At 25.3% G+C, this 17607-nt stretch overlaps 8 protein-coding genes across 8 annotated transcripts; 4 read left to right on the top strand and 4 right to left on the bottom strand. All coding sequences in view use genetic code 12, as the record gives it.

The window, feature by feature from the left end:
* Nucleotides 1-22: 22 nt before the first annotated feature.
* On the bottom strand, nt 23-667 carry KGF54_001043 (MARVEL domain-containing protein; the record flags this gene model as incomplete). The annotated part of the gene is made up of 1 exon (XM_051761369.1): nt 23-667. The coding sequence occupies one exon, from the start codon at nt 665-667 to the stop codon at nt 23-25; it is 645 nt and encodes a 214-aa protein (XP_051622257.1).
* Nucleotides 668-3589: 2922 nt separating this feature from the next.
* Nucleotides 3590-4285, top strand: KGF54_001042 (palmitoyl-(protein) hydrolase; the record flags this gene model as incomplete). Its single annotated transcript, XM_051761368.1, has 1 exon — nt 3590-4285. One exon carries the CDS (start codon nt 3590-3592, stop codon nt 4283-4285), a length of 696 nt encoding a protein of 231 aa, XP_051622256.1.
* Nucleotides 4286-4367: 82 nt separating this feature from the next.
* Nucleotides 4368-4895, bottom strand: KGF54_001041 (uncharacterized protein; the record flags this gene model as incomplete). Its single annotated transcript, XM_051761367.1, has 1 exon — nt 4368-4895. One exon carries the CDS (start codon nt 4893-4895, stop codon nt 4368-4370), a length of 528 nt encoding a protein of 175 aa, XP_051622255.1.
* A 988-nt stretch (nt 4896-5883) lies between these two features.
* On the top strand, nt 5884-7227 carry CDC11 (septin; the record flags this gene model as incomplete). Its single annotated transcript, XM_051761366.1, has 1 exon — nt 5884-7227. One exon carries the CDS (start codon nt 5884-5886, stop codon nt 7225-7227), a length of 1344 nt encoding a protein of 447 aa, XP_051622254.1.
* Nucleotides 7228-7352: 125 nt separating this feature from the next.
* On the bottom strand, nt 7353-8336 carry KGF54_001039 (coatomer subunit epsilon; the record flags this gene model as incomplete). The annotated part of the gene is made up of 1 exon (XM_051761364.1): nt 7353-8336. The coding sequence occupies one exon, from the start codon at nt 8334-8336 to the stop codon at nt 7353-7355; it is 984 nt and encodes a 327-aa protein (XP_051622253.1).
* Nucleotides 8337-8715: 379 nt separating this feature from the next.
* Nucleotides 8716-9015, bottom strand: KGF54_001038 (uncharacterized protein; the record flags this gene model as incomplete). The annotated part of the gene is made up of 1 exon (XM_051761363.1): nt 8716-9015. One exon carries the CDS (start codon nt 9013-9015, stop codon nt 8716-8718), a length of 300 nt encoding a protein of 99 aa, XP_051622252.1.
* Nucleotides 9016-9457: 442 nt separating this feature from the next.
* KGF54_001037 (E2 ubiquitin-conjugating protein) lies at nt 9458-9916 on the top strand (the record flags this gene model as incomplete). The annotated part of the gene is made up of 1 exon (XM_051761362.1): nt 9458-9916. The coding sequence occupies one exon, from the start codon at nt 9458-9460 to the stop codon at nt 9914-9916; it is 459 nt and encodes a 152-aa protein (XP_051622251.1).
* Nucleotides 9917-11914: 1998 nt separating this feature from the next.
* KGF54_001036 (aminophospholipid-translocating P4-type ATPase) lies at nt 11915-16984 on the top strand (the record flags this gene model as incomplete). Its single annotated transcript, XM_051761361.1, has 1 exon — nt 11915-16984. The coding sequence occupies one exon, from the start codon at nt 11915-11917 to the stop codon at nt 16982-16984; it is 5070 nt and encodes a 1689-aa protein (XP_051622250.1).
* Between the last annotated feature and the right edge of the window lie 623 nt (nt 16985-17607).

The following is a 17607-nucleotide window of genomic DNA, read 5'->3' as shown; positions in this document are numbered from 1 at the left end:
TTATCTTTTTATTTTTCACTTATTAAGGTTGAACTTCAGTAGTAGTATTGGTATAATTAGCTTGAGTTGGAGCTTGAGCTTGACTTGGTTCACTTTCTAATTCAGCTTTGGCTTGTTCTTCATCAGGAGTTTCAATTCTATTTACAACATCAGTTGCAACTTCTCCATTAAGGAAAATTGAACCCCAAATAAATTCTTTTGGTTGTAAACTATGATTGAAAATTCCATTTTTAATATATGGAATAATTATATAAATAGTTATAAAAATCAAATCAATACTAAATAAAATCCAATTAAATAATCCAAATGGTAAAATTGATTTATATAATTGACAAGCAGTCTTGGTATCTGAATAATAATAATTTCCACAATCTGAAGCCCACATAAAGTCAGCAATTGAAGCCCATGCAGCTAAATAAAATATCCAAAATACAAATTCAATTATAATAATTAATAAAGGCCATGTTTGATTTTTTAAAAAACCTGAAATTGAAATTATATAACCTAAATAAATTAATGTTAAAACTGAAACTGCAATATTATATGAAACTCTTGGATAATTCCAATTAATTTTACCTAAAAATGCAGCACTTACAGCTAATAAAATTATTGAAAATAATAATTGTAAACCACGACTTATATAACTTATTAAAAGTTTTGAAATCATTTGTTATTTTTTGGCGGTACTTTAAGTCCTGGTGAAATAAAATTATGGGTGCAAAAAAAAAAAAATATGAAAATTCATATATTTGGTATATAGAAAAAAAAAAGGTAAAACAAGTAAAAAGTAAAAAAAAAATATTATAATCAAAATGTGGGAAAATTCAAATTCATTTATAAGTTAATATTTTAGTTTTTAATAAATTAATTTTAATTCAAGTTGTAAAGAAAGGCTATATTCAAATTTTCTTAGACTGTGACAATACTAAATATCTATTTAATTAAATTATGGTTTATATCAAAATAAATAATAAAAGAATAAAACCCTTAATTTTAATCAAAAATAATAATATCGTAACTTTAAAAGTATATTAATGTAGTTTTACTTAAATAATATGTTGATCATTTAATTGTAATTCTGCAAATAATAATTGAATATTACCAAAAAACTTTTATCAAACTTATTGTCAATGTATTAAAACTAAGATCTTTCCCATTTTCTTAAAAAATTGTTATTGTTCGAATTACTGAATATTTAAAAGATTAGAATTTTTTGAGGAGATTAAAAGAATTTTTAGAAAATTTGAATTCAGGATTTAAGTTTTAGATCTGCGTCATAAGTGAATGCATATGGTGTTTTTATATACAGAACTAATTAGCTCTCAAGATTAAATCTCATTTTGGTTAATCAATTGGTTGAAATTGCAGGTTTTTTCAATTAAAAAGTTTAACTAATACTGTACTTAAAATAATTAATTGAGGAATAAACAACTAAACGAACATTTATTATTAGTAAATGGTCCGGAAAAAAAATCGTTTTATAAACTTTCGTATCCATTATATAATAAGTCAATTATATAGAAGTATTTGGTGATAAAAATAGTTATTGATTAGCTCAAAGAAGTCATTAAATGATTAATAAATAATACCGTTATTATTCTTATTTTTATTATATTTATCGAACAGCTATATCAATATAAGGAAACGAAGAGATTATTGATAATAATAATAAATTTGAAAATGAATTCATAATAATTTCAAAATTTATTGATGATCAAAAATTAATAATGTTTTTGGTTTTTGTGATTTTAATTCAATACTTAGTTTTATAATAATTTCTCCCTTATTTAATTATACTTTTTTTATTTTATTATATTCAATATTTGTTTGTATACAGCCGTATATGGAAGTTTTTTGATTTATTATTTATTTATTTTACAGGTGGTTGACAACAATTTACAACCTAATCTAGATTGTTCTTTTTTATAATCTGAGACAAAAACGCCTGAAAATCAGTACTATTAATAACTTCTTTTATAATTCTTTATTTACGATCAAAATTTAAATGATCAATTATTTTAAATCTAAGTCATATTGAATTATTAAGTTTTTAAATTTTATAGTTTAGTTCACTATGAAGTAATTTTTTTTGATATGCGTACAACTTTATTTTTTCTTAGCATTTCTAGATTAGCTTATTATTCAAATAAGTTTATCAAATTAACAAAAATAAAACTTGAAAACAATAAAATTTAATTTTAAATTAAAATGTTCTAAATAAAATTACTAATCGAAAATGGTATATCCGTCTGTCTTGAAATTGTTCAATATTTTATAAACAATATTTTTAAGCTTATGAGTTTCTTCTTTTCAAAACTAATAATAGTTTTTAAGAGTGTACAATAAATGTTGGAGTTTTATGATGTTGGGAACGTAGACAGATCTTCGTATTAACAATCATTATTCACTTTTCCCCATATTTTATTTTTTGTAACGTCTGGAATATTTAAAATGAATTTCTCGTAAATTAAAAAATTAATATAACAATTGATCCAAAATTTATTTGAAAATTACAAAAAAGCTATACACCTACCTAACATTGTTTTGCTTATGAAATTAATAATCTAATTGTGATGTAATGAAAATTTATAAATTAAGTATGAACTCCATATTCTATTTTAATTTAAACTTTAAAAACTTTAAATATCATAGTTTTATTTTCATAATATCAAAAATCTGAAATTAAAGAAAATATCTAAATTAATCAAATTAGATATGATTCAAACAAAATTAATTTTAGATTTATCAATTTTGGGATTCTACATCTTAAATATTTATATATTTCAAAAGTTTTTAAATTTATTATTAAATATGATTTTAGCTAGTCTCATAGTTTGACAGTTTATAACAAGTATCAAAACGTTAGTAAAAATAATGTTTTCAAATCCTTGGTACACAACAGAATCTTGAAAGAATTAGCCACACACCTATGTCATCAATGAATAAATTGAAAATTTTCCGCAAACCCAAGTCCTACAATCAATAAATATACGACAAAAAATTGTCATTATTACTAATGTCTCCTAATAAAGAGGCATTTGGTTGTAAGTGGTATTGGTGTAACTTTCACTGCATGGATAAATCACCATCAGTTGATTTTGTTTTTGTTTATTATAATTAATTTCATTGCTTACTAAAATTACTGTTAATTTTGCAGCTAAATTATTACAATTTTTAAGAAGACGACAAAAAATTCATTGATTAGACTAATATCTGAAATATCTTTTATCAAGATATGCAGTAATTGACTTTGAATACTTTTTACTCATCATTACCTCATAGATAAAGGGCATACATAAAAAAAATCATATTGATTACAAATTTTACTAAGCTTTACTCTTGTTTTACAAATTTGAATTGGACACGACATATCGGTAATATTTCAAACTCAAATAGTTACACAGAGAAATTCTATATATTCCATAAAATATCAGCTTAAACTTCAAAACAAATAATATATATTAGTCAATTGAGATCAATCAAACTACAACATCATACTTAAAGACAAATATATTTCAAGATTTTACTCTTAGTTTTATTATTCAAATACTTTAACAGTTTTTTATTCACTATAAATACAATAAATACAATGAGTGTTTCAGCAATTAGAATAAATGCAACAGTTTTACCTGCAAAAGCAGCAATAATAATGGTTCATGGATTAGGTGATTCAGGTTCAGGTTGGAGTTGGATGGCTCAATTAATTGAACAAACTAAATTAATACCAGAATCAAAATCAATAAATTATGTATTTCCAAATGCACCAACAATTCCAATAACTGCAAATAATGGATATAATATGCCCGCATGGTTTGATATTTATGAATTTGGTACAGCAAAAGCAAAACAAGATGTTGATGGTTTTTTTAAAAGTTGTGAAGTATTAAAAGGATTAGTTGATGAACAAATTAATAAATTTAACGTACCAGCTGATAAAATTATAATTGGTGGATTTAGTCAAGGTGCTGCTATATCTTTAGCAACATTAACTTTATTGAAAATTAAAATTGGTGGATGTATTGCATTATCAGGATTTTGTGGAGTTAGTGATGAAGTTACTTCAAGACATACAAAAGATATAAATTATGATACTCCAATTTTTCAAGGTCATGGTACTGTTGATCCAATGATAAATTATGATTATGGTAAACAAACAAGTGAATTTTATAAAAAATTGGGTTTTAAAAATTTAAATTTTCATAGTTATAGTGGAGTAGCTCATTCTACAAGTGAAGAAGAATTAATTGATGTTGTTAAATTTATAAAATCTATAATAGACAAGTAAATAGATAATAAGTATATGGACAATTTTATAGATAATTTTATCAATTAGTCTCTATACCTTGTTCTAACTCTCTGAAGTTTCTTCATTTTTCACATTCTTCTTGTAATGTTTCATACATATACTCACTAAAATGAGGTAATCCAGTTTTACCACTACAAATTTGATACATTTCATTTTTTTGCCAACTTTGTGGTTGAATTTTACCTTTACTATCAACTTGTACATAACCAAATACATCTTCAATATAAGGACGTCTTGAATATTCTGGAATTTCTCTAAAATCATAAATTGGCATAAATGAATCAGCATTTGTACCTGCTTCCATTATAAATGAAAAATCATCATATATTTTAGTTTCAAATGTCTTATCTAGTAATTGCTTGAATTGATCATTTATTTTAAAATCTTGTGGGGTTGGATCATTTGAAGTTGATGAACCTATGGTTATTGCTTCTGGTTTTGATGATAATGAGAAATTAAAATGTTTTGGAGGGTTTTCATGAATAAAAATTTTTGGATTTTTGGAATATTTAGTTAAAAGTCTAAATTGTTGTTTGAATGAAAACAATTGAGTCGTTTTTGATTGTCTAAGTATTGTTTGTAATAACATATTTGATGAGTAAAAGTAAGTGGTCCAAGTTCTTCACAGTTGCGAAATATAGAAAGATCTAGATTTTGTGCACTAAAAATTATGTCTTATAAGTTGAGGTACGAATGAAATAATATCGTAATATCTAATTAAGTTGAAGAGTCGAAGCGACTTGCCTCATACAAATTACACTCAAAAGGCTTTATTGATTATTATGACAGTCTTGAAAAGTTTGCCGTCTAAAATTTTCAAAACCACACAAAGGATTTGGAGTTCTACACTGACGGTGACGTTACAACCATTGAAAATTCAGTTGATTACTCTAAAAGCTAAACCACCATTGATTTTATCAGTGAATTTAAATGTATTTCATATTGGTATTATTTTTTTGATTAAAGAAATATTTTTAGAACTAGCTACGAAATTGAAATAATCATATAAAATTTGAATATGAAACGCGTATGATTATCGAACCAGTTTTTGTAATTGATAACAAATGCAACTACATGTAATAGGAAAGTTCTTTTTGAACTAATTTACTCAATCATTATGCAATGATACTATATTCTTACTTTCCTAGTTTCTTTGATAATCTAAATTTATTGCTTGGTCCTAACTAAATATTGATTCTATTAGACGTGTATTCAATATAAGATTTCAATATTGATGTATGGATGTTCTAAAGTATTAATATTATTTTATTTTTTGTTTCAAATCAAAATTTTTATTTTTTTATTTTTATTTTTATTTTATTGAATTGTGTGTTTTATTAGAATATTATTTAATTAAACATTTCAATAAATTATTTTATTTAGATTTGGTCAGATTCTGATCTTAATACAATCTGTTAATCAGAACATTTTCATATATAAATCATCCATATCAATTAAATCATATCAAGTATACCATTTACTGTTTATCACATTCCTTTTTAAAATTTATTACTTCTTTTTTTTTAACTAAATTTCAACAACATTCGTAAACCAATTCAACAACAACTACATTCAAAATGAACTGCTCAATAGATAATAATATATCATCATCAGCTTTAAGAAAAAGAAAAATTTTAAAAAAATCAATTAATTTTTCTATAATGATCGTTGGAGAAAGTGGTTCTGGTAGATCAACATTAATTAATACATTATGTGGAGGTAATTCAATTGTACAAACTTCTTCAACAATAAATCAAGATCCTTTTCAAAGAAAATTAACTTTAAGAAATGAAAATGTTGAATTAGAAGATAATGAAGGTCATAAAATAAATTTAAATATTATTGATACTCCAAATTTTGCAAATCAAATAAATTGTAATGATGATTTTAGAGTTATTGTTGATTTTATAAGACATCAATTTGATGAAGTTTTATTGGAAGAATCAAGAGTTAAAAGAAATCCAAGATTTAAAGATGGTAGAATTCATATTTTGATTTATTTAATTAATCCAACTGGTCATGGATTAAGTGAAATTGATATTAAATTTTTAAAACATATAAATAATTTAGTTAATATTATACCAATTATTTCAAAAGCTGATTCATTAACTCCTTCAGAATTAAAATTAAATAAACAATTAATTTTAGAAGATTTAAATAAATATGGTATTAATTATTATAAATTTAATGAATATGAATATGAATCTGATTATATTGATGATGAAATTATTGAATATAATAAATATTTAAATTCTTTATTACCATTTGCAGTTATTGGAGCTAATGAATATAGAAGAAATCCAAGTGGTAATGGAAACCCTAATACAACAACCACTGATGAAGATGTTGATGTTGATGATATTATTAAATTAAGAGTATTAAATAAAGAATTTAAACCAATTAATATTGATAATTCAGATTTTAATGATTTTACTATTTTGAAAAATGTCTTGTTAATTACACATTTAAATGAATTCAAGGATATTACTCATGATCAAATTTATGAAAATTATAGAACTGAAGCATTATCAGGTAAAACTTTCCAATATATGAATAAAAATAATTCAGAAGAAGATGGTAGTTATAGATCTTATACTACAACAAGTCAACAAAATTTTGAATTAAATGGTAGTAATAATGGACATGGGTCAACAAATGGTAATGGATATTTACATCATAATAATCAAGAAAATCAATCTAAAAATGGTCAATCTTCAGATTATTTAATGAAAGAAGAACAAATTAAATTAGAAGAAGAAAGATTAAAAAAATTTGAAGAAAGAGTTCATCAAGATTTAATAACAAAAAGACAAGAATTATTAGAAAGAGAAAATGAATTAAAAGAAATTGAAAAAAGAATATTAGCTGAAGGTTCAAAATTAAATGAAAATGGTGATGTAATACAAGTTGAAGAAGATTAAAAGAGGTGGTTCTTGGTGGTGAGTATTGGTTTCTATCTAGCTACATATAAATCGTTTATATGTATTCTCTACAATTTTAATATGACTTCTTTTTTTTTGTATTTAATGATTGTAGTTACTATATCCTATACAGGAGTTGTTTGATATTTGGAAACTATAGAATCAAATAATTCGTTTTTAGCTTCTTCATCCTTAATTAATTCATGATCACTATTAATATTTTTCAACTCTTCTAATAATTTATCTGAATCATTACCAAAATTAATTAATCTATCAAAAGTTATTTTATTTGCTAATAAATCATCAAATTCTTCATCTTTAATCTTTATATCATTTTCATTATTATCTAATTTTAAATTTTCAATTTGTTTTAAAATTTCTTGAGATTCAGGATAATGTTTTAATTGTAAATTTAAAATAAATAATATTAATAAATTATGAATTTTCCCCTTTAAATCATCATCATTAAATGAATTATTTAAAATTTCATCATAAAAATAAAAACAATTATTTAAATTTTCTGAACCATTTTGAATTGATTTATACCAACTTTCTATAATTTGATAAATTATATTATCTCTTACAAAATCTGGAAATTGATTTAATTGCATAAATATGGTTTTAACTTTTGAATAATTTCCTTTTATTGAATTTAATTGAATTAACACTAAGAAAATCTCAATTTCATTATATTTTGTAGAAATATTTAAATTTTCTAGATAATTATTTAAAAATTGTATTCCTTGATCAAAATCTTTTTCAAATTTAATTAAATAAAAAGTAGTTAATATAGCTTGTAATTCAAATTTTGCTTCTTTTAAATCTTCAAAATATGTTGAATCATCAGTTCCAAAATCATTTAAGTCATTCCATGCTTGTAATAATTGAAACACATTCCCATCATCTGGGAAAATAGTACGTCCATTTTCTATGAGGGTTGAAGCATCTAAATTTAATTCTATTGTTGATCTAATTTGATATTCAAGTACTTTTAATTGGTTTTCTGGTGAAAAATCTTGCAAATTATATTCTGTGACTTTTTGATGTTGGTTTGTATAAAATTGGTATCTAATCAGATATAGTTCACCAGAATCTGAAAACGAGTCCATTGTGTAGAATTGTTTTTTAAAGTGTTGTTTGACTATTAAAAAGTTGTTGTTGTTCACGAATTTCGATTTACATAAAGACAGGTTTTCAATTGAAGGGGCTACCAAATTTTGTACGGATTAATTACGTACTATATACTATGTACTCAGCTATTGATCCATTCTCAATAATATGTGTCTAAGTATACTATATACTAGCCGTAGTCTTTTCTCCAGTATTCTTAAATCTATCTTTTGAAAAAGTTGCCAGATTGACCGGTCCAGACCAATGGTGAATCAATTATCAATAATCTATACCACGCGTTGTGAAATTCTACCAGTTCCATCTTCGTTCATAACTTCCAGTACAGTAGGCCGTTTTTCAGTTTATGAAACCCTTAAATTATTTTGTCTCTTGTTCCTTTTGTTGTTGCTCCAATTGTTGTTTTTCTCTAACTTTCTTCATAATTCTTTCCTTTGCTTCAGGAGTTAAATCTAAAGTAGTAGTATCTTTAACAGTCATTTTAGTTTGAAATTTTTCTCGTTTACGTTTCTCTATTTCTTCTGGTGAATGAGGTTCAAATTTAACAAATTGAAAATCTGAACCTGCTTTATATGTAACATAAGCTCCTAAAAATATTGCAATAGTACCAACTATGAATTTATGGGTCATTGGTGAACCTTGTGGTAGATTTTGCCTCATTCTTGGGAATCGGTGCTGTTATATGAATGAATGTCAGTTTTATTTATCGCTTTAATTGTTTTGATAGTTATTCTATATTGTCATCTATGAATTGATCTTTAATATTCTTTAATAAATTTTACTTATATTGCATATTCATATTTATTAATTTAGTAACCTGCTACTAATATAAAATAATCTCAAACTCACACGACCTATCGATTTATAAAAAATAAAAAGTTGGTTGACGCTAATACTAATTGTTATCAATAACAGATTTAAAAGTCTAACCTGAAACATCATTTAGTTGATTCAATAACTATAGCATATCAAGAATACATCATTAAACAGCAGCTTTTATTTGATATTAAAAACACCAACAATTCTACATCTATTTCATTCAAAATTAATTCAATTTCAAAATTCTCCACAATTTATTTATAATCACAACTTCAAATAAAATATGGCAGCACTTCCAAAAAGAATACTTAAAGAAACAGAACGTCTTGTAAGTGATCCAGTACCAGGTATAACAGCAATCCCATCAGAAGATAATCTTCGACATTTTAATGTTACAATAGATGGTCCAAATCAATCACCTTATGCAAATGGTATATTTAATTTAGAATTATATTTACCAGATGATTATCCAATGTGTGCACCAAAAGTTAGATTTTTAACTAAAATATATCATCCAAATATTGATAAATTAGGTAGAATTTGTTTAGATGTTTTAAAAGATAATTGGTCACCTGCTTTACAAATTAGAACTATTTTATTAAGTATACAAGCTCTTTTGGGTGCTCCTAATCCTGATGATCCTTTAGCTAATGATGTTGCTGAAGATTGGAAAAAAGATGAAAAAAAAGCTGTACAAGTTGCTCAAGAATGGACTGTTAAGTATGCTACAAATAAAGAATAAAAAATCTGTTGTATTAAATTTAAATAGGTTGAATAGTGCATTAATAATGAATTAGAATGAATATTACTTTGAAAAAATATTATCATTTGGAATTGGCTATAAGTTAGTTCTGAATCAAATTGGCTTTGTTTTGTGGTCACTTAAACCATTTACAAAACTTCACTTTGGAGTTTGTTCCATAAAACTAAAAAGCGGTCGACGCTTAAAGCAAAGTCCCCGAATTTCGTATGTTCGCATCATGGCTTTTGCTAAAGCCTCATGTGGTCAATTTTAGTAGAATTTAGTGCAAATTAACTGGTTAATAATATACAAATATAACAGTTAAGAGTTTAAATTATCCGAATTCGGATATTTGGTGTCCCTTTTTATTCTATCAGAAAAGTACTGAAATCCCAAATGAGGTTACGATTTATAACAACTTTTCCAGTAAACATATCGAGTAGCAAAATCCTGACAAAAAGTTCTTCCATGAGGGCTTGTATAGCTTCAATTAATACTTGAAAAGAGAAGTTCAAGCACTACAAAGTTTATGATCAAACTTTAAAGTTTGGGTTTATCAACAATTAAGGCTGAACCAAATTTATCAAATGTTGTGCCCCCCTACGAATCTAGTGAGAGCATTTGAAAGATCTTGATAAATTTAGTTTAGATCAAATTTAGTATAAAGCTTGTTTCTAAGTATGCAAAATAAACGGCTATAATTTAAATGTAAGTAATCCCATTACTGGTTGAATTACGATTTCTTTTCATTAATCTATTGGTTATGTAAATTTAAAATACTTTTTATACAACCAATCCAATCCCACTACTTTTGGTAATAACCTATCCCTAAAAGCAATGAAGAAAAAAACGTATTGCAAATGGTATAAAATTTGGTTGTAAAAAAAAAATTAAAATTAAGAAACTAAAAAAAATTAAGTTACTAAAAATAAAAAAGAAAAAAAATCTTACAAAATAAAAAAAATTCTGTTATAACCGTTTATTCCTTAATTTAAATGACGAGGATTCATAATTAATTTTCAGTAATATAATCCTTTAATATGATATATGCTATCATAAAATTATTCCATAGCGGGAGCTTAAGAAGGGCTATAATTATAGATCTATTTAGTAAACTATAGATTTTATTTTCTATAAAATATAAAATTCTAATTCAAAAAAGACCCCTTAACATTTTATATCAAATCTAAGAAAAGCTTTTTCACAAATAATATATCCGTATTTTTGTCTATTTTAGTTAAACACAAAAATACTCGGAATTAAATATTTTAATTATTTAATTAATATTTTGGTTTTAAAATTACGAAGATTTTATTCTTTAAAAGTATTCATCATCATCATTCATTGAATATTATTGATTATTCATCATTGATTTTATTATTATTCATCATCATTAACAATTATATCATAATTATATATTTCAATCTATAAAATTTGTTTAACATTAACAATTGTATAAGATTATTCATTTATCATCATTGAATTTAAAAAACTCTTCATCTATTAAAGTTTTAAATTTTAATTTTATTTTAATATATTTTTTCAATTAAGATTTATAAATTTCATATTTAAAATAGTTTGATACAATATATCTATATATATATATATATTCAAATATATATGACTTTTATTCAATTCATAACATCATCAATATCAAAGTAAAGATCAAAAATATAAAGTGGAACAAATAGTACTTTTTTGTTATAATAGAATTAATAATATTATTATTTTATATTATAAAATTACATTTTATTATATATTTTTTGGCAGATCGGTTTAAATTAATAAAAATTTATTATTAAAGAGAGAGATCTTTTTTTTTTTTTCAAGTTTTATTACTTTAATTTTAATTTTAATTTTAATTTAATAATATATTATTGATTTTAGAAACCAAATTTTTTTTTTTATTAAATAATTTGAAGGGACAATTTTGACAACCAATTTTTATTATTTATTGGTTTCTATTTTTTGAGATTATTTATCAAATTATTGTGAATAATGCCTAATTTTGGTAAATTATCAAAAAATAGAAATAATAAGAATAATAATAATAGTGATAGTAATAATAATAATAATCAGTTAAGTCCATTTCAAGATCCAAATGAAAGTTTTGAAACAGATCATTCATCAATTTTACAATCACCAAATGAAGAACATTTTAATATAAATCCTTATACTCCAAATATAGATAATACATTTAGTGATGATTCTATTCCTCCAACACCTCAATTAAATACTGATAAATTTGAAGGTGGTAGATCTTCTTCATTAAGATTTCAATTACCATCAGATAATAATAATAATAACCATGTTAATAATGGTCATAATTCATATATACCAAATACTCCACCAACTTCATCACTGTCAAATAATTCTACATCAAAACAACCTAAATCGCCATTTCTTGATCAATATGATACTATACTAGAAGATGAATTATATGAAAAACCAACAAAAATTACTGAAGATCATGAAAATACTAAAGATCTAGAAAGAGATCTAGAAGAAGAAGAAGAAGATCAAGAATTAGAGACTCATGATGGACCAACAAAAAGACATAGATGGGGAACAACAAGAAATAAACAAGGAAGACCTAAAAAGGAAAATGTAAGTCGATCTAAAACGCTAAAAAAGATACTACATCCAATTCATCATGATAAAGATCATCATCATCATCATAAACTGTTAAGAGGTAGAATATTATCAATAAGAAAACCAAATACCCATTCAGTTGATTTTCCAGATCCATCGCATAGAAATGATTCTGATTCAGATATAATAGATCCAGATTCTCAAGATCTTAGAAATAGGAAACAAGAAAAAAGAACAGTTGTATTTAACAGAGAATTACCAGAAGAATTTTTAGATCCAGAATCTGGCAAACCAATAACGGATTATCCAAGAAATAAAATAAGAACTACAAAATATACTCCATTAACATTTTTACCAAAAAATATTTTTAATCAATTTTTTCATAATATAGCGAATATATACTTTTTAGTGTTGATTATATTGGGAGCATTTGATATTTTTGGTGTACCTTCACCTGTTTTGGCAGCTGTTCCATTAATTGTAATTGTAATAATAACGGCTATTAAAGATGCAATAGAAGATTCAAGAAGAACAGTAACTGATTTAGAGGTTAATAATCAATATACTCATATTTTGGAACAAGTTAATGAAAGTTCAACATATAATTATGAAAATCAAAATGTTAATGACGAAAAAATATCATGGTGGAGAAAATTTAAGAAATGGAACACCAAGCAAATGATGAGATTTTGGGGAGCATCTAAAAGAAATTTAACAAAAGAGGGAAGAGCCAATAAGATAAGGCAAAAGTATAATGAAGAAAATAATATAAATGAAGAGCAAGGTAGAAGATCATTTGATAGTGATATAATAACACCAACCACCACAGCTCAAGATACTAATCCATTTGGTGATACATTACGTAAATCATTCCAACAACAACGTAGAGAAAGTCATCAACATCATTATACTCCAAAAACTTTAAAATTTGTTAGAAAATATTGGAAAGATGTTAAAGTAGGAGATATTTTGAGGATTTACAATAACGATGAAATTCCAGCTGATTTAGTAATATTATCAACAAGTGATGATGATAATTGTTGTTTTGTGGAAACAAAAAATCTTGATGGTGAAACAAATTTAAAAGTTAAACAAGCATTAAAATATTCTTCAGTAAATGATAAAGTTACAAAAGCTGATGATTTAATGGATCATTCATTTCAAGTTGATTCGGAAGGACCACATGCAAATTTGTATTCCTACGAGGGTAATTTAAGATATAGTGCAAGAGATGGACAAGAATTACAAGAAGCAATAACAATTAATAATCTTTTGTTGCGTGGTTGTTTTTTAAGAAATACTAAATGGGTAATTGGTATAGTTGTATTTACTGGTGATGATACTAAAATTATGTTAAATGCTGGTGTTACACCAACAAAACAATCAAGAATGTCAAGAGAATTAAATTATTACGTCTTACTAAATTTTTTATTATTGTTTATAATTTGTTTTATTTCAGCAGTGGTAAATGGGGTTTATTATACAAAACATGGAACTTCAAGAGATTATTTTGAATTTGGTACAATTGCAGGTACACCAGCACTAAATGGATTAGTTGGGTTCTTTGTTGCATTAATTTTATATCAATCATTAGTTCCAATTTCATTATATATTACAATTGAAATTATTAAAACTGCACAAGCATTTTTCATTTATTCAGATGTGGGGATGTATTATCCAAATTTAGATTTCCCATGTACTCCAAAATCTTGGTCTATAAGTGATGACTTAGGACAAATTGAATATGTATTTAGTGATAAAACAGGTACATTAACTCAGAATGTTATGGAATTTAAAAAATGTACAGTTAATGGAGTTTCATATGGACGTGCCTATACTGAAGCATTGGCAGGTTTACGTAAACGTATGGGAATAGATGTTGAAACTGAAGCTATACATGAAAAAGAATTAATACGTCAAGATAAACAAGAAATGATTGAAAAATTACATGATATATCAAAAAACTCCACTTATGATGATGAATTAACATTTGTATCACTGGAATTTATTGATGATTTGATGGGATCAAAAGGTGAACAACAAGAAGAAGCAAATCATCATTTTATGTTAGCATTAGCCTTATGTCATTCTGTTTTAACGGAACAAAGTGATAAAAATCCTCATAAATTAATTTTAAAAGCTCAATCACCAGATGAAGCTGCATTGGTGGGTACTGCAAGATCTTTAGGTTTTAATTTTAAAGGTACTACCAAAAAAGGGTTTTTAGTTGATGAATTAGGAACTACAAAAGAATATCAGGTTTTGAACACTCTTGAATTTAATTCAACTAGAAAAAGAATGAGTTGTATTATTAAAATACCTGGTGAAAACCTAAACGATGAACCAAGAGCTTTGCTTATTTGTAAAGGTGCAGATTCAATAATATATGAAAGACTCTCAAAAGAATATAATGATCCAGCAATGTTAGAATCTACTGCAAAACATTTAGAAGAATATGCAACAGAAGGGTTAAGAACATTATGTATAGCTGAAAGAGAATTATCATGGAACCAATATATCGAATGGAATAAACGGCATCAAATTGCTGCTTCTGCATTGGAAGATAGAGAAAATAAAATGGAAGCAGTTGCTGATTCTATTGAAAGAGAATTAATATTGTTGGGTGGTACTGCAATTGAAGATAGATTACAAGATGGTGTACCCGATGCTATTCAGTTGTTAGTTGATGCTGGTATAAAATTATGGGTTTTAACTGGTGATAAAGTTGAAACTGCTATAAATATTGGGTTTTCATGTAATTTGTTAGGTAATGATATGAATTTATTAGTTATTAAAACTGCTTATTCAGATGAAGAAACTGAAAATTTAGGGTTAAATTTTGGATTCGGTAATGCTGAAGCTCAAATAATTGATACTATTATTTCATACTATCTTGAAAAACATTTCAAAGCAAGTGGATCATTTGAAGAACAAGAAGCAGCTATTGATGATCATACACCACCTGATGAAAGATATGGTGTTGTTATTGATGGTGATGCATTAAAAATTGCATTATTAAATCCAGACACCAAAAGAAAGTTTCTTTTGTTGTGTAAAAAATGTCGAGCTGTTTTATGTTGTCGTGTATCACCAGCTCAAAAGGCAGCTGTTGTTAAGTTAGTTAAAGACACACTTGATGTTATGACTTTAGCAATTGGTGATGGATCAAATGATGTAGCCATGATTCAAGCAGCTGATGTTGGAGTTGGTATAGCAGGTGAAGAAGGTAGACAAGCAGTTATGTCATCTGATTATGCATTAGGACAATTTCGATTTTTAGCAAGATTATTATTAACTCATGGACGTTGGTCTTATAAAAGATTTAGTGAAATGATTCCAAGTTTTTTCTACAAAAATATAATTTTTAATATTGCATTATTTTGGTATGGTATATATTGTGATTTTGATGGTACTTATCTTTTTGAATTTACTTATCTTATGTTTTATAATTTAGCTTTTACTTCATTACCAATTATTTTTTTGGGTATATTTGATCAAGATGTTGATGCAAAAGTTTGTATGTTAGTACCACAATTATACAGATCGGGAATTTTAAGAAGTGAAATGAGTGATTTGAAGTTTTATATTTATTGTCTTGATGGTCTTTATCAATCAGCTATATCATTTTTCTTTCCATATTTGTTATACCTTAGGGCCTTTCCAGTTATGAGTGGTAGACCAGTAGATCATAGATTTTGGATGGGTGTTATTGTCACTTGTATTGCTTGTATCTCCTGTAATTGTTATTTATTATTTCATCAATATAGATGGGATTGGTTAACTACATTAATTGTTTGTATTTCAATTTTAATCATTTTCATTTGGACTGGATTATGGACTACAACAGTATCTTCAAGTGGAGAATTTTATAAAGCTGCACCAGAAATCTTTGGAATGACATCATTTTGGGCATGTATGTTTATTGGTATTTTATGTTGTTTAATCCCTAGATTCTTTTATGATTTTGTACAAAAGATATTTTGGCCAAAAGATATTGATATTATTAGAGAATGTGTTCAAAGAGGAGATTTTGCCGCTTACCCATTCAATTATGATCCAACTGATCCAAATAGACAAAAAGTAAGTTCTTATTCCACAAATATGTTAAATAGAATGTCAATGGGAAGTGCACCAAAAACAAAACTGAATGAACAAAATACTTCATCAAATGAAGAAGATAATTATAGAAGAGAAATATTTGATCAATTAAATAACCAAAATCAATATCAACCACCAACTCCACCACCTGGTATATCATTTGCACCAATAAGAAGGAAAACCAACAATACAATGAAAAGAATTTTCCAAAAGAGAACTAATTCAGATAATTATTTTAATAATTCAAATAATTTAAATGGTACGAATGAATCTTTACAAACTGAAGAAATCCCCCTAGATGATTTTAGTAATAATCAAAATAGAATTTCAAGTATTAGTGATGAAAATCATAAAAGAATTTCATCAATGTATAAATAGAAAAAAGAATTATATAGTTTATCAAATTGTGTGAAATATATAATTTTTTTAGCATTCATTTTTAGAATTAAAACTTGTAACTGACTTATTCTTCTACTATGTTTTTTAATTTATTTTGTACAGTACATATAAATGGTGATTAGAGAAACGGTTTGAACTTACACGATTAGTTTTCCAGCTTTATATACCTGTAATAAGTATATCATTAAGTGTAATACATCCCGTATCACTTGTGACACAAAAGTAGTCTGTAACAAAACAAAAATTGGTCGGTTAAATTGAAAAACGCGGATGTGTTCAGCTGAAATATGAACTTCTTGAATGAAGAAAAAATCAAACTTGTCGTCTGAGCCTAAAAAAATAGAATAGCACGACGTGTGATAGCAAGCAAATAATTTCGAAAGAGTTAAACAAATTATGCTCAGTCTCTAAGTTTATTGTCATTTTAGTTTAAACAGACTTTTGGTAGAGTAGCTCGGAATAACTTTTTTTTATAATATCGGAGTTATTTTTTAAATAAAGAAAAATATAAAAATAATTGAAAGTGCGATATTTATTTATTTATTATCAATGAAAAAAAAATTCACAGTTGAAAAGGCTCAAAACGTAATAATCATCAAACC

The sequence above is a fragment of the Candida jiufengensis genome, assembly GCF_024610255.1.
Source record: "Candida jiufengensis strain CBS 10846 chromosome Unknown scaffold7, whole genome shotgun sequence".
Classification (NCBI taxonomy): domain Eukaryota; kingdom Fungi; phylum Ascomycota; class Pichiomycetes; order Serinales; family Debaryomycetaceae; genus Lodderomyces; species Lodderomyces jiufengensis.
This window is presented reverse-complemented; position numbering and strand designations above follow the sequence as displayed.